This window comes from Phoenix dactylifera, chromosome 6 (assembly GCF_051530095.1).
Source record: "Phoenix dactylifera cultivar Ajwa chromosome 6, Ajwa_hap1_PhDact_Kaust_v1.1, whole genome shotgun sequence".
In the NCBI taxonomy this organism is placed as follows: domain Eukaryota; kingdom Viridiplantae; phylum Streptophyta; class Magnoliopsida; order Arecales; family Arecaceae; genus Phoenix; species Phoenix dactylifera.
In genome coordinates, this window is record NC_143195.1 from 32742439 (window position 1) to 32754637 (window position 12199).

Genomic DNA, 12199 nt, shown 5'->3' on the forward strand with positions numbered 1-12199 from the left:
TACTCTCTTAGATCAAGCGGGGAAAAAGGAGGATAGGTCATTGAGAAACTGCTAGAGAAGAGGAGGTATAGGTCTCTGAAGCAAGTCATATATACTTACTCGTGGACAATACATGTTCCTTTTCAATAATAAAAAGAAGATTAAGAAGAGATGCCACAATATCTCACAAAATGTGCTTGGCAACCAGCTGGGTATAATTTCATTCATGGGTTCAGGCCATAAGCTTCAAGCAAATAGTCCAAGCGCATCACAACTTGACTCTAGCAATAATGAATCCCATTGCCGTTCATCTTTAACTAGTTTAAAGTTTAAATAGAAATTTTGGAATAACTAAATGAGCATGGTGCGAGTTTGGTATGAGTATGAAAGAACCTGAAAATCAAAAAGATAAGTTAAAAGTGTAGTTTCCATTTTGCGAATAAGGCGCGAATGTCTGATGAGTAGTGAAACATACGCAACCAAACTCAGGATAATTTGGCCATGTCAAGAATAAAACATTCCAAAAACACTAGAAAATGAATTTTCCTTATTTTTTTTAGAGAAAAATGGAGCAAGAAAACAGCAGGAATACCACCAAAAAAATCAGTCACCAATCGTCGGTGCATTTTTTTCTCCAAACTCATCCATGCATCCGTAAGTACTAGAAAAAAAGAGAAAAAAAAGGGAGAAAACAAAAAAGGAATGAAACCCAGCTCATAACATAGCAGGATCTAAAGATGGGTGGCCAATCGGCTGCATGGGAATGAGGACGAAGGAAGGGCATTCCGGGCAAAGCATGCAACGGATGGGCCTCCCCATGATCGACCCTGCCCTGGGGGCGACAGAAGGTGAGAGCCACGGTGGGCATTTTGGGAAGCAAACAAAAGCATCGTTGCGGGCTCACTGAAACACTTGCCGACTGGTGTCGGTTTTTATCTTTTCCACTTTATTTTTTTATACGTATCGATCAGTCTGCTGCCAGAAAGCAACGTCAGCCCTCCCCTGCCCAGCCCGAAAGCTTTGCTTCCCAGCCAGGGGAAAAAAAAAAACCCTCCAATATAAAAAGAAAAGCTTGGGGGCAGTAAAAAAAGAAAAGAAAAAGGAGGGAGAGCGTGAGCATCTCAACAGCATCGGCAGCCTCTGCAACCCTCCATGTTCCCTCATAAAACCCAATCCCTGAATCCCACCCTCCCCTTTAACTCCATTCTTACCCCCCCTACGCATGTATGAACTTTTTCCTATTTTATACTCCGAGGCCAAGTTGGGAGTATACCTTCCTTCCACCTTCCCCCTCTTCTTTTTATCGCATACTTTTAGTGAGTTCTTAGTCCTTACTGCACTCCATGTAAACTTATCGAGTTAAATATTAGCGAAAGATAACAATATACAATAACAAAGACGCAGTAACAAGTTTAACTGTAATATAAGAAGGGAAATATAGGAGGTTTACAGAAGCAAATGAAGACCGAACAATGATGACGAGAAGAATAGGAAATGTACATTGTCACAGTGCATAACCAGCATTAGAGACCTTCATCATAATTAATTGATTTAAATGAGATAAAATAAAAATAGGAACAAAAATAAAAATCCCCGCACCAAACACCAGCCTATCTCCCGCCATTGATCTCATTTTGTCCTAGCTCTTTATTATTATTACTTTTTCTCCGTCTCTGGGTCATGTGGGTCCTCTTAACTTGAACTGGCAGTCACACAGAGGAGAGAGAAATAGAGATGGAGATTTTTTGAGACACAGTGTGGATATACAAATTCTGAGAGAAAGGAAGACTTTTTGTTGTTGAGGTTGAGGATTTGTTTGCGCTACCACCTTCTCCGAAGTGTACAAAGCCGGATGCCAACTATGGATCCCTCTTTTTTCCCCTCCTCTCTGTGGGCCTCTGGCGGATGCTGTTTGCGCGAGCTTATTACCACCTTTGGTTCATGTCCGCCCCTTCTATTGGCCGAAGAGGATTCTTATTCCACAACAAATCAATAAATAGCAAAGGTAGATTGGCACAACGAACATCATCATCGAGAAAACCTTCTATGTTGAACCATGTGACATTTACGACGCAACTAAAGTAGCACCACCAGTGGAAGGAGGAGTTGGACGTACAAGAAGAAGAAGAAGAAGAAGAAGACAGCAGTGATGGTCGACGATGATGATGATGCACGCAAGAGGAGGAGAAGAAGAGGCGAAAGGAAAGAAGAGAAAGGATTTTTGGGTGTCGTGAACTCTAGGTCGTGGATGGGTTGTTGTTTACGGTAGGTACATATGGTACATTTGAGAGGAAGAAGGGAGAAGTTGCAGTGGGACAGTAGATCTACTGAACCATGGCCAAGAAGGAACCTGAAGTGGCGGACGCTGTCGATGCAGTCCCTCCGCCCCCACCCACGCTTGGCCTTTGGAACTGTATCTTATATTGCATCTTCCCATCCTCGTCGTCCTCGTCATCCTCGTCATCATCATCTTGGTCGATGTTATCGCTGTCGGGTTCCTCCATCTTGTCGTAATCTTCCAGTGCCGCCTGCTGCTGCCGCTGATCCATCAGCTCCTTCACAATGTCTTCTGGCTTCAATGCAATCCATTAAATTAAGATAGGAACAGCTGGAGCGAGAGATCGTTAGAGATGTAAATAGAGCATTTTTTTACCTTCTTCATCTTCGTGCCACCGCCGCTGCTGCCGCCTTCTTCAAAGAAGCTTGGTGGAAGTCCCCCATTGCTAGTCTGCATCTGTATAGCGCGGGACCCTCCACCACCTTCAGAATTGCCGCCGTTGTTGTTGCCTTTCTTGCTTTCAGTCTCTGCTGGTGGCTGCTGTGGTGGCGGTTGTGGCGGCGGTGCCTGTGGTGGTGCCATGATCGTGGGAACATCGCTACGTTCTTGTGGATTGGGATTGGGATTGGGGTTGGCTTCTTGCTCTTGCTGTTTCTGAATTCCTAAAGCACTGCCACCACTGCTGCTGCTGCCGCCGCCGCCACTGCCGAGGAGCTTCTTCCGGTAAAGGGCATCCAATTGGTGGAAGTATGGGCAGGTCTTGGAGTCCTCTGTCCGCTTCTTGCTGCTCTCCTTCACTTTCTTGAAATATTTGTTGATGTTCTCCCACTTCTCCTTGCACCGCTTGGCGCTCCGGTTGAATCCAAGCCGGTGCATCTCGGCGGAGATCTCTTCCCACAGCGGGCCCTTGGGCCCAGTCTCCTGGTACCTTGAGTCGAGACCGCTCCGCAGATTAATCAGCGCGTGGACCTCCGCCTTGGGCCACCGCGAGGATGACACAGGCTCGAAGCTCACGGTCCCGACCGGCTCCTGTGGCTCTGGGACAGGTACCAGCTCTGAAGAAGGTGACACCTGATGCCGTCCAATCTCAATGCTGTGGTGGTGCTGGTGAAGCTCTTGCTGCTGCTGCTGCTGCTGCTGCTGCGATGGTTGCATCAGTGTGCGTGGTTTTTGATGCTGCTGTTGCTGTGACTGCGGCTGTTGGGGTTGTTGCTGAGGTGGTGCTGGTGGCGGTGCCGCAGATGGCTGCTGAGGTGGTGGTGCAAGCGTGATGGCAGTAGCAGCAGGCATGGTCGGCAGCTGGATCGTCTGGCCGCTGATCTTTTGGATGTAGGCAATGATAGCGGCGTCACGGGACGCGGCCATGGCGCGCTCCTGAGCGAGGACATCGTGCTCCCGGTTGAGCCGCGTCATCTCCTGCCGCCTCCACGCCTCCTCCCTTATCATCCTATCCTGCTCTCTCTTCTCGATGGCCTCCAAGAACCGCTGCTGCATGGCCTCCTGCCGCTCCATCACCTGCTTCATCAGCCCCTCGCAGAACGCCATCATCTTCCGACTTCTCCCGGATCCGCCTCCGCGCTTCCGCTTCCGCCCTTCCCGGCTGCCGCCAGCCTCTTCGGTCTCCTCGTCATCGGATTCGGACGAGGGGGAGGAGGAGGTATTGGAGGAGAAGCTGATCCCGGCGGCGGCGGTGGCGGAGCAGGAGATCGCAGGTGGGGTGGCACCGGTGGTGGGGGTGAGCTCGGGGGCAACCCGTGCTGGCATCGTGATGGGCGGTGGGGCCACGGTGGAGATGGGAGGAGCTTGGATTCTTCCGGAGGAGGGGCCCACCATGCCGGTGCTGATCCCAGTTGTGGCTATCGGAGTGGGGTTGGCGGCTGCTGCGGCGGAGGAAAGGGCCGGTGCCGTGGTGGGACAGGGCGCGGCGGCTGCGGAGGAGCTGCCGCTGCTGTGGAGGGCTTCGAGCTGGCTGAAAAAGCGGTAGCTCTTGCCGTCCTGGCGGCCGGCCCGGCCTTCCTTGGTGCGCTTGTAGTATTTGTGCACGTTCTCGAACTTCTCCTTGCATTTCTTAGCGCTCCTCTTGTAGCCCAGCTCCGCTAGCCTCCTGCGCGCCACCCAAACCACCCCCATAATATATAACAATGCCATAACACCGAGAACGCTAACAATAATAACAGGAAGCAGCACACGAGGATAATAGTATACTAGGATGAGAATGAGATAATGATGACGGCATACAATCCACACAAACAGATCTAAAGCACTGATTATATAATAATTATTAGCAGAGCTTAAACAATGAATAAAACTTTAATGTTAGGCGGAGAAAGAAAAGAAAAGAAAAGGAGGAAATAAATTAAAACCAAACGGGCCCTCCATGGCGGGCGAGGAATGCATCCTGTGTTTTGGTATCTCCTTTTTCTAGGGAGTTTTCATCGAGACTCCGAAATTAGAAATCGGGCATTGGTTGGGATCGATGCAGCGGAGATCTGAAGCGGCTCTTCTCGAATTCAGGGACTGAGGTGGAGGGAGGGGGGGTAGATATAATTATAAAACAGAAGTGCTCCGCTCGTGAACGAAGGAGGGAGGGAGATCTGGGACTTGGAGAAGAGAAGCGGGGAGTATTGATGACCGCCTTCTTCTTTCCCAAAACTGGAGGTAATTATCGAAGCAAGGGCAGGAGGAGGGAGCAGCTGCTGTGCTACGGTGGGCTCCGTGGTACGAATCGAGTCCCAGATCGTTACCAGGCCAGCTGTCTCTCGGAATTCTCAAAAAAAAATTTGCTCTAATTTCATCCTGGAGCTAGAGCCCAAGAAACCGTTAAGCCCTCCGTCTCAATTATAGCACCCGAGATCCGTGATCTCTTTTTGCAGAAAGGGAGAGACGTGGCACATGGGAGTGGTGGTGGCGGTGGTGGTGGGGGGTGGGAGGGTGTGGAGAGGAGGAGAAAGGAAGGGAGAAAAATAAAAGGAGGAGGTCCGGCCGCCACATTTCGGAGCCTGGCCGGTGGTTGCCGGTGGAATTCTGGAGGATTTGATGTTTTTTTTTTTTTTTACCTGGAGACGTCCTCCCAGAGGGGGCCCTTGAGGGTGGCTTCCCGGAAGGCGGCGTCCATCTCGGAGCGGATCTTGAGGAGAGCGAGCGTCTCCTGGCGAGGCCACCGGTTACCGGGGGCGCCGCTGCGCTCGACCTCCTCGCCGGCAGCAGCGAGGGCCTCGTCGTCGGGGAAATTCCCGGGCACGGCGGGGACCAATTCTTCGAAATTGGTGGAGAGCGGGCGGGGGGTGGAGCCGGGCGGCGGGGGGCGGCTGCTGATGGGGGAGGCGGCCTCGGCCAGCTGGGGCTGCTGCGGCTGCTGCTGGAGGGGGTCGGGGCTGGAAATTCCGAGCATGTGAGCTCGGGGACCGGCCCCGGGGGAGGAGAATGGGGTCAAGTCCGGCGGAGGAGGCACCCCATATTGGGACCCTCCTTGCTGCTGCATGGCTCCGGAATTTTTCCTCTCCCACTCTTCCCAACGCCTTTTTTTGAGCAGTTACCACACTGCTGCTGTGCTGCTGCTGCCGCTACTTCTACTACGACTGCTAATCTCGGACTGATTCCCTCTTCCTCTCCCCCCCTTACTCTCAGTGGGCAGAGAGAGAGAAGGGGGTGGGGATCGGAGGAATCGGAAATTGGAAAACGAAATTAGTACAACAAGGGGGTGAAAAAGATGGAAGCATGGACAACTGGAAAGAGAGAAAGGAGAAAGGTGGGAGCGAGAGAGAAAGGGAAGCCCCTACGAGTGAGTGCTGCCCAAAAAACTTAAAAATTCAGAATACCATATATACGTCTATACAAATATTAGGGTGAGGAATATTATGGAGGAGGAGATGGGGGTGGGGGAGACGGTGGAGAGAGAGATGAATCGAATGAATTAGAAAGAGAGAGAGAGAGAAAAATAAGGGTACAAAAGCTGATGATGAGGATGATGATGTGAGAAAGAGAGAGAGATGGGAAATGATAAAACAAACGAGATGCTGCGCTGTCAGGGGGGCTTAATAGTTAAAAACCAAAAGGACAGAGAGGGGAGAGAACGAGCGTCCGTTTGCAGGCATGGCTCGTCGAGAAAATTATAACATAGATAACGCTGCCACGGAAGATTAGTACGTCTCGCACCGTCCCTCTCCCCGTTTAAAACCCAGGGGAATAATCCCGAACAGATCATCCCTACTAGCCTACCGCATAACCCGACCCCTCTCTCTTTAGCGGTAACAATATTTTAATTGTCCGCAGGTAAATAAGATAATAACAGGCTATGCCCATGATTGACCTAAGAAACTTGTTGGTTTGATTCCTCCAGCTAACAGTTTGAAATGGGGGCAGCAGTGGGACCCATGGAATGGACGGCTTTGATGTGGTTTTTTCGGTGCTGAGAATTTGAAAAAAAAAGAAGAAGAAGAAACACCATGGTTGAGGGTGGTGGTGATGGTGGTGCTGGGATGGTGGGCCAGCTAAGGAACGACTAATTAATCGGCGCAATAGTTCAGAGGGAGGAAATAAAAATAAAAAAATAATGCAAGTAACGGTGTGACGTAGTGTTCGTACCGTAGTAGAAGGGAAAAATACGCAAGGGAATTGGTGGGGGTGGAAAATAAAAAAATTGAAATAAAAGTGGTAGGAAGGGAAGGCAGACAAGAGCACATTGCAACAGCTGTAGGGTGGGTCCCACGGAGGGGTTGGAACGTGCCGGGCGATTATCGCGGATCCCACAGGAACCCCCAACCGCCACCCAATCACCCCACAGATAAACCCGCACCGTGGCATGTTACGCCAGGTAATGATCCCGTTATTAATTCCAAGGCCGCACAAAAGAAGCCTTAATTAATTAACCCGCTATTATAAACCCAGCTTGAGTGAGAGAGAGAGTGAGATAGGAATCTCTTCTCCACGTGGCGCACGATTCCGCCTGCATGATCTATGATCTCCCGAGACGATTATTTATCTATCATTTTTTATGATTATATTAAGCTAAGCTGGTTTTCCTTTTTTTAATTTTTAATTAACTTTGTTGTGTTTACGAGCGCTGCTAAAGATATCTCATATTGGCATGCGAGATATTGGCGAGATGGGGCTTGTTTGTTTACTATAAATGGTGGGGGAAGGATGGGGATAGAGTTATTACAGTGGGACCCACGCCTCCGAGCTCCGCCTGATCTGGTCAAGTAATAATGGAGGCCCATCCCCCCCCCCCCCCCCCTCCTTCCTCCCCTGCTTTATAACAATTATTATTCCGTCTTATTTTGTTTATCCACCCTCTCTCTCTCTCTCCTTCTCTCTCTCTTTCTCTATCTTATTCCTCTCCGTTTTCTTCCCTAAAACATTTCTTTCACGGCTCTTTTCTATTATCAACCGGAATCAAAACAAATGGAAACAAGTGCCTCGCGCGCTCTCTCTCTCAATCATGGCCGTAGACCTATCGGATTCCTTGTTAGATGTCCACCAGATGGGCAGCATGGTAGAATACAATAAGGACTCGTATGATGCCATGGCATCTCTCACCAAATTAAAATTCTGCTACGGTAATAAAAGAAACTTGTGACAGCGGGAATGAAGAAGGGAAGGGAATGGCCTGGCCGGATATCTTAATGATGCCCGTCATCGCTTAAGCTTTTCTAGACGCCGCTGCCACCGATATTTTTACCCCGTCCAGGGCTCCATCTCGACTTCCATCTCATAATCAAACCGTCCTTTTCCAATCTTTCACTCTTTTACTTAATTCTTTTTTTTTTTTTAATATTCGCATCTTATTCTTGCAATAAAGAAGTATTCTTGGAGGGGAAGTAGCCGAAACGGTAAGCTTCTCTCATTTGATGCCAAAAACTAATGCGGGACAGCGCCGTCGTGATGCAAATTCCCAATAATGCCCCCCGTCTTGTACGTTACGTGCGTAACATCGCCAGATATCCCGGGTCATTTTAGTCAGAACAACTGGATTTTTATGGTGCTCGGTTCCTTACGGCATCCTTCGCGTCCACTGCTGGTGTTCGGCGGACCTTCTTCCTCTCTCGTCCGCAGCTCCTTTTTTTTTTCCCTTCCTCTGAAAAAAATAAAAAAAACATAAAAAATGTAAAAATATATCTATCTGTAGAAATGTTAAGCTGAATTGGATGGTGTGGATGAAGTGGATTTGATGGTTCCGAAGGTCAGCAGCCCTCGGGTAAATTAATTTGGGGGAGGGTACAAGGGGGATGGCGATGGGAGATATCCATCGTATGATCTTGATCAGAAGGATGTAGAGAGGGGATTTGGTTTTACGGTGGGGGGACCATGGAAGCTTTTGGATGGACCCCATCATGTGGACACTGTTGTGCTGGGGCTTCTGATGCGATGTTCCCCATTGGATCGGTGGGTCGACCGGGGACCACCACTAAAGAATTCCACTTGGATTTTGCTGGCAGGACGAGGAGGAGAGGGAGAGGGAGGTGAATGGAGGGGCCGTAATTTGTCCCGTAATAATGAACGAGTGAATGACTGGATGGACGGATGGATGAGCACTTCGCCTTGCAAGTGTGACACGTGTGGGCGTGATCCACCTATCCTCTAATTGACGTTGGACCGACGTGTCAAGGGAACAGTTCTTCCGGGAGCATAGGCTTGTGTGCCTTCTTCAATTGGAGGAGGTAATAAAAGAATTGCAATCCTTGCAAGTTTAGTCTAAGCTACCACACAAGTAAAATGCTTGCAAAGGATTTTGCCAGGTCTACAGTCACTAGATGAAATAATTTAGCGACAATAATACCTAACTCATTGAACTAATTTAAATGTAGTTTGATTAGATCAAGTTAGGTTAGATCGAGTCCAATTATTGGTAGCTTTAAATATAGTTTGATTGGATCAAATCCAATTTTTAGAGATATAGATGAGATTCGTGTAGCCACCAAGACCTAAACCAACATAAATAGGACCATCATACTTTATACAAAGGCTAAGTAGGTTCAATTGGGTTGGGTCCGAATTCAGCTACGATCCATGGCACCTTTTTGTACCCCTAAAGTATGTCTGAGAAATAAAAATAATCTTTTATATCATGTAGAAGTTATCCATTTATCCTAGACCACTTTTAGAAGCATAACTTGCCATAGACTTTCAACAAACATCATGTTCTTATTAAATTCATCCATCACATACATTAATTATGTGCGTTCCATTTTTCTTCTTTTATTTTTCTGTACATGAAAATATTCTTTACCTAAAAGTAATAGGCAAGCCATTTCCTCCATAGTATTTCGCTTTCAAATAAGATTACTAAATATGAGTAGCATTATAAAAAGAGCATCTTCTATTACTTATTCTGTTTCTCAAATAATTTTCTCAAACAAGTAACCCAATCTTGGATCCCTATCCACCTAATGCACCATCAGGAAAAGCTGTCGATGGTGAAGAAGAAAGGTAGCTAGCAGGTGATGAAGGCGACCCCTTCCAACCTTGGTGTCCCAATGCTGTGACTCGTAATTTATTCTCGGTTGGCCCATGGAGAGAATATCAACAAAACCATCTTTGTGTTCGACCAGATCAATCTTTTGTTTGTTTAGATTTTTTTTTTTTTTTTTCTAAACAAAGCTTCATAGCTATCAAAAATATCTTAATGCTACAGCCCTTACGCAATGGCAAACCCGCAATTGATGAGGCATCCAAGAGCTATCACATGTTTCCTAATCTATTAGTTTTGGAAGGCAAAGCTCACATTATTCTAAGCCAAGCTTATCTTTGCACTGCCCAAACCGTATAACAAGTCCTGCTCTGGCTACAGTAGAAGAACAGAAGCCATGGCTATTATAATGCAATAAAGAAACTCTGCCATGTGAGTCTGTACAAAGTCACAATTAATGTATATAGCCGTAGACCTTTCGTATGGCCAGCCACAGTGGCCCAGTGTGCACTACTTGATAGCCTCGTCTCTTTGTGCGGAGGAGGGCCACAGTTGGGTGCACTACTGTAGCTTCCATCATCTCCCCATTTAACTCTTGTGCTTGTACACGGGGTTACGTGTATAGGGCTCGCACCAGTAAAAGATTAGTATTATTTTTTTTTTTTTTTGCATGACCATCCTTCTCAATATCAAATTTTGCCTCAATACCCTTCCAAAATTGATATTTACATGTATATCCAAGTAAAACACTTGATTTGCTATTCTAGTTTTTTTTATCCTTATTTTTTATATATATCCGCGCCATGTAACGCCGTTAAAAAAAATAAAGGTTTTAAATTAAAATGAGTAAAATATTCTTAATGGATAGATGTGTAAGAAGAAAAAAAAAGTAATTTCAAATTTTTATTTTATTTTAAATTAAAATAAATATGGATTTTATTACTAGTGTTAGAAGAGCCATACGGTATTTTATAAAAATACAGAAATAAATATAAATTTTTAGAGAATATTTATGCAAATTTTAATTTTTAAAAAAATATTTATGCAAAACACCCTAATTTTATTATGGAGAGGAATTGAAAGAGTACCGTAGCAAGAAGAGGAATTACGTCATCTCCGGCTTGGTAGGAGGAGATGGAAGCTGGCCCTGAGAGCGACGGCGCGAAGACGTGCTTCCCCGGGCATCTGAGATTATTAGCCCAAAGTGACACGTAGCGTGCTATGATTGGCTGGCCAGGCTTTTTAATGGGCTTAGGAGAATTTCCGGGGGAGCAATCAATCAAGCGCACGGATCCCATATTTTTTCCCTCCGCGTTGAGCGCATGAACTGAAAAGAAAACGGGAAAAGATAATAAAGGAGGAGGAAAAACCGTTGGCAATAGGAATCTCGTTGCTGGGCTCAATGATTACGAGGTCTCTCTCTCTCTCTTTCTCTCGTGGAGATGGTAATTGAATAGGGATAGGGAATTAGAATGGGGGGAATGGGATCGACTTTATGCAAGGGGAAAAATGGAAAAGTTAACTGACTTAGGGGATGGGGAATAAGGTAAAAGGGGCGTTGATTAAAGGTGATGGCACGGAACCCACCTCTCAAAGTGGCTGACACCACATGGAAGGAGGGGGCACTTAAAAGCTGTCAAAAGATCAGCTAAGATTAGCCATCTGATTGATATATCCTTCTTTTCTCTTATGCCTAATCTATATCAAATTATGAGAGACTCCTCTCTCTCTCTCTCTCTCTCTCTCTCTCTCTCTCTCTCTCTCAGCCACGTATGTAATAGAGTGATGAGGGAGCTAGACGTGGCCAATGAAAGTCCAATCATCCCAAGAATTAGGCGCATGACCCCAAGTTTGGAGCATTACGTGCTTTTCTATGAAGTCAAATTCATATAGTTTTGTTTTTTTAGTAACGAAAAAGAATGGCTCCGCTTAGAATGCATGGCATTAGTCCAAGATGTTTACTACTTATTTGACCCTAACGATCTTAGGCCCTTTCTTCCTTTTGGGAGTGTGCGCGCGTATGTATATATAACACAACATGAAAGGGAGTGGCCTAGCTATCTCTAATAGAACAAGCTACAGATTTTAAGCTTAGATGTCAGACCACCGGTTGGTATCTTGGACTTGGAAAACAATGTCATATGATGCCAATATACTTCCGACTATTTGTTTGATGTGACTATCTGATGTGACTTCATTTGCCTAGCAATAGAGGTACGAAATATCGGCTTGACATCTCGTCTTCTTCTATGCAATCAGATACTAGGAAATAACTCCCTGTAGGAAATGATTTATCCTTCTCTTATTGAAAAAAAAAAAAATTAAAGCATATTGTTGATGAAAGATGAAAACAAGGCACTCTTCTATGCTCTCTTATTGTTGCTCCTCGCCCTTTCCTTGCAATCTTCATATGAGGGTCAGACCTCACCCCCTCCTATATAGCATCATGTGTTCCAATATTATTTTTTATCGTGTTAATATCTTAAGACTATATATTGCAACAAAAACCCTTAATTGAATACCATAAGTAGAAA

General features: G+C 46.3%; 1 protein-coding gene across 3 annotated transcripts; it reads right to left on the reverse strand.

The window, feature by feature from the left end:
- Window positions 1–1376: 1376 nt before the first annotated feature.
- Window positions 1377–6506, reverse strand: LOC103722060 (trihelix transcription factor GTL1-like). 3 transcript variants are annotated; one of them, XM_088723752.1, is made up of 3 exons: window positions 5314–6506; window positions 2633–4361; window positions 1377–2552 (listed from the first exon to the last, which is right to left on the reverse strand). In XM_088723752.1, the coding sequence occupies exons 1-3, from the start codon at window positions 5736–5738 to the stop codon at window positions 2304–2306; spliced, it is 2403 nt and encodes an 800-aa protein (XP_088579878.1). In that variant the 5' UTR covers window positions 5739–6506; the 3' UTR covers window positions 1377–2303. The 3 variants fall into 3 exon arrangements, with proteins under 3 accessions (XP_088579878.1, XP_088579879.1, XP_088579880.1); XM_088723753.1 differs by having other exon boundaries at window positions 1377–2548; window positions 5314–6436; XM_088723754.1 differs by having other exon boundaries at window positions 1377–2545; window positions 5314–6370.
- Window positions 6507–12199: the final 5693 nt, after the last annotated feature.

Bases quoted from the DNA above. Each gene is read 5' to 3' on its own strand.
- LOC103722060 (XM_088723752.1), bottom strand. From the start codon at position 5,738: ATGCAGCAGCAAGGAGGGTCCCAATATGGGGTGCCTCCTCCGCCGGAC. The intron at 4,362-5,313 runs GTAAAAAAAAAA...GGTGGCGCGCAG, and splicing joins CTCTGGGAGGACGTCTCCAG to GAGGCTAGCGGAGCTGGGCT. The intron at 2,553-2,632 runs GTAAAAAAATGC...ATTGCATTGAAG, and splicing joins GTGGCACGAAGATGAAGAAG to CCAGAAGACATTGTGAAGGA.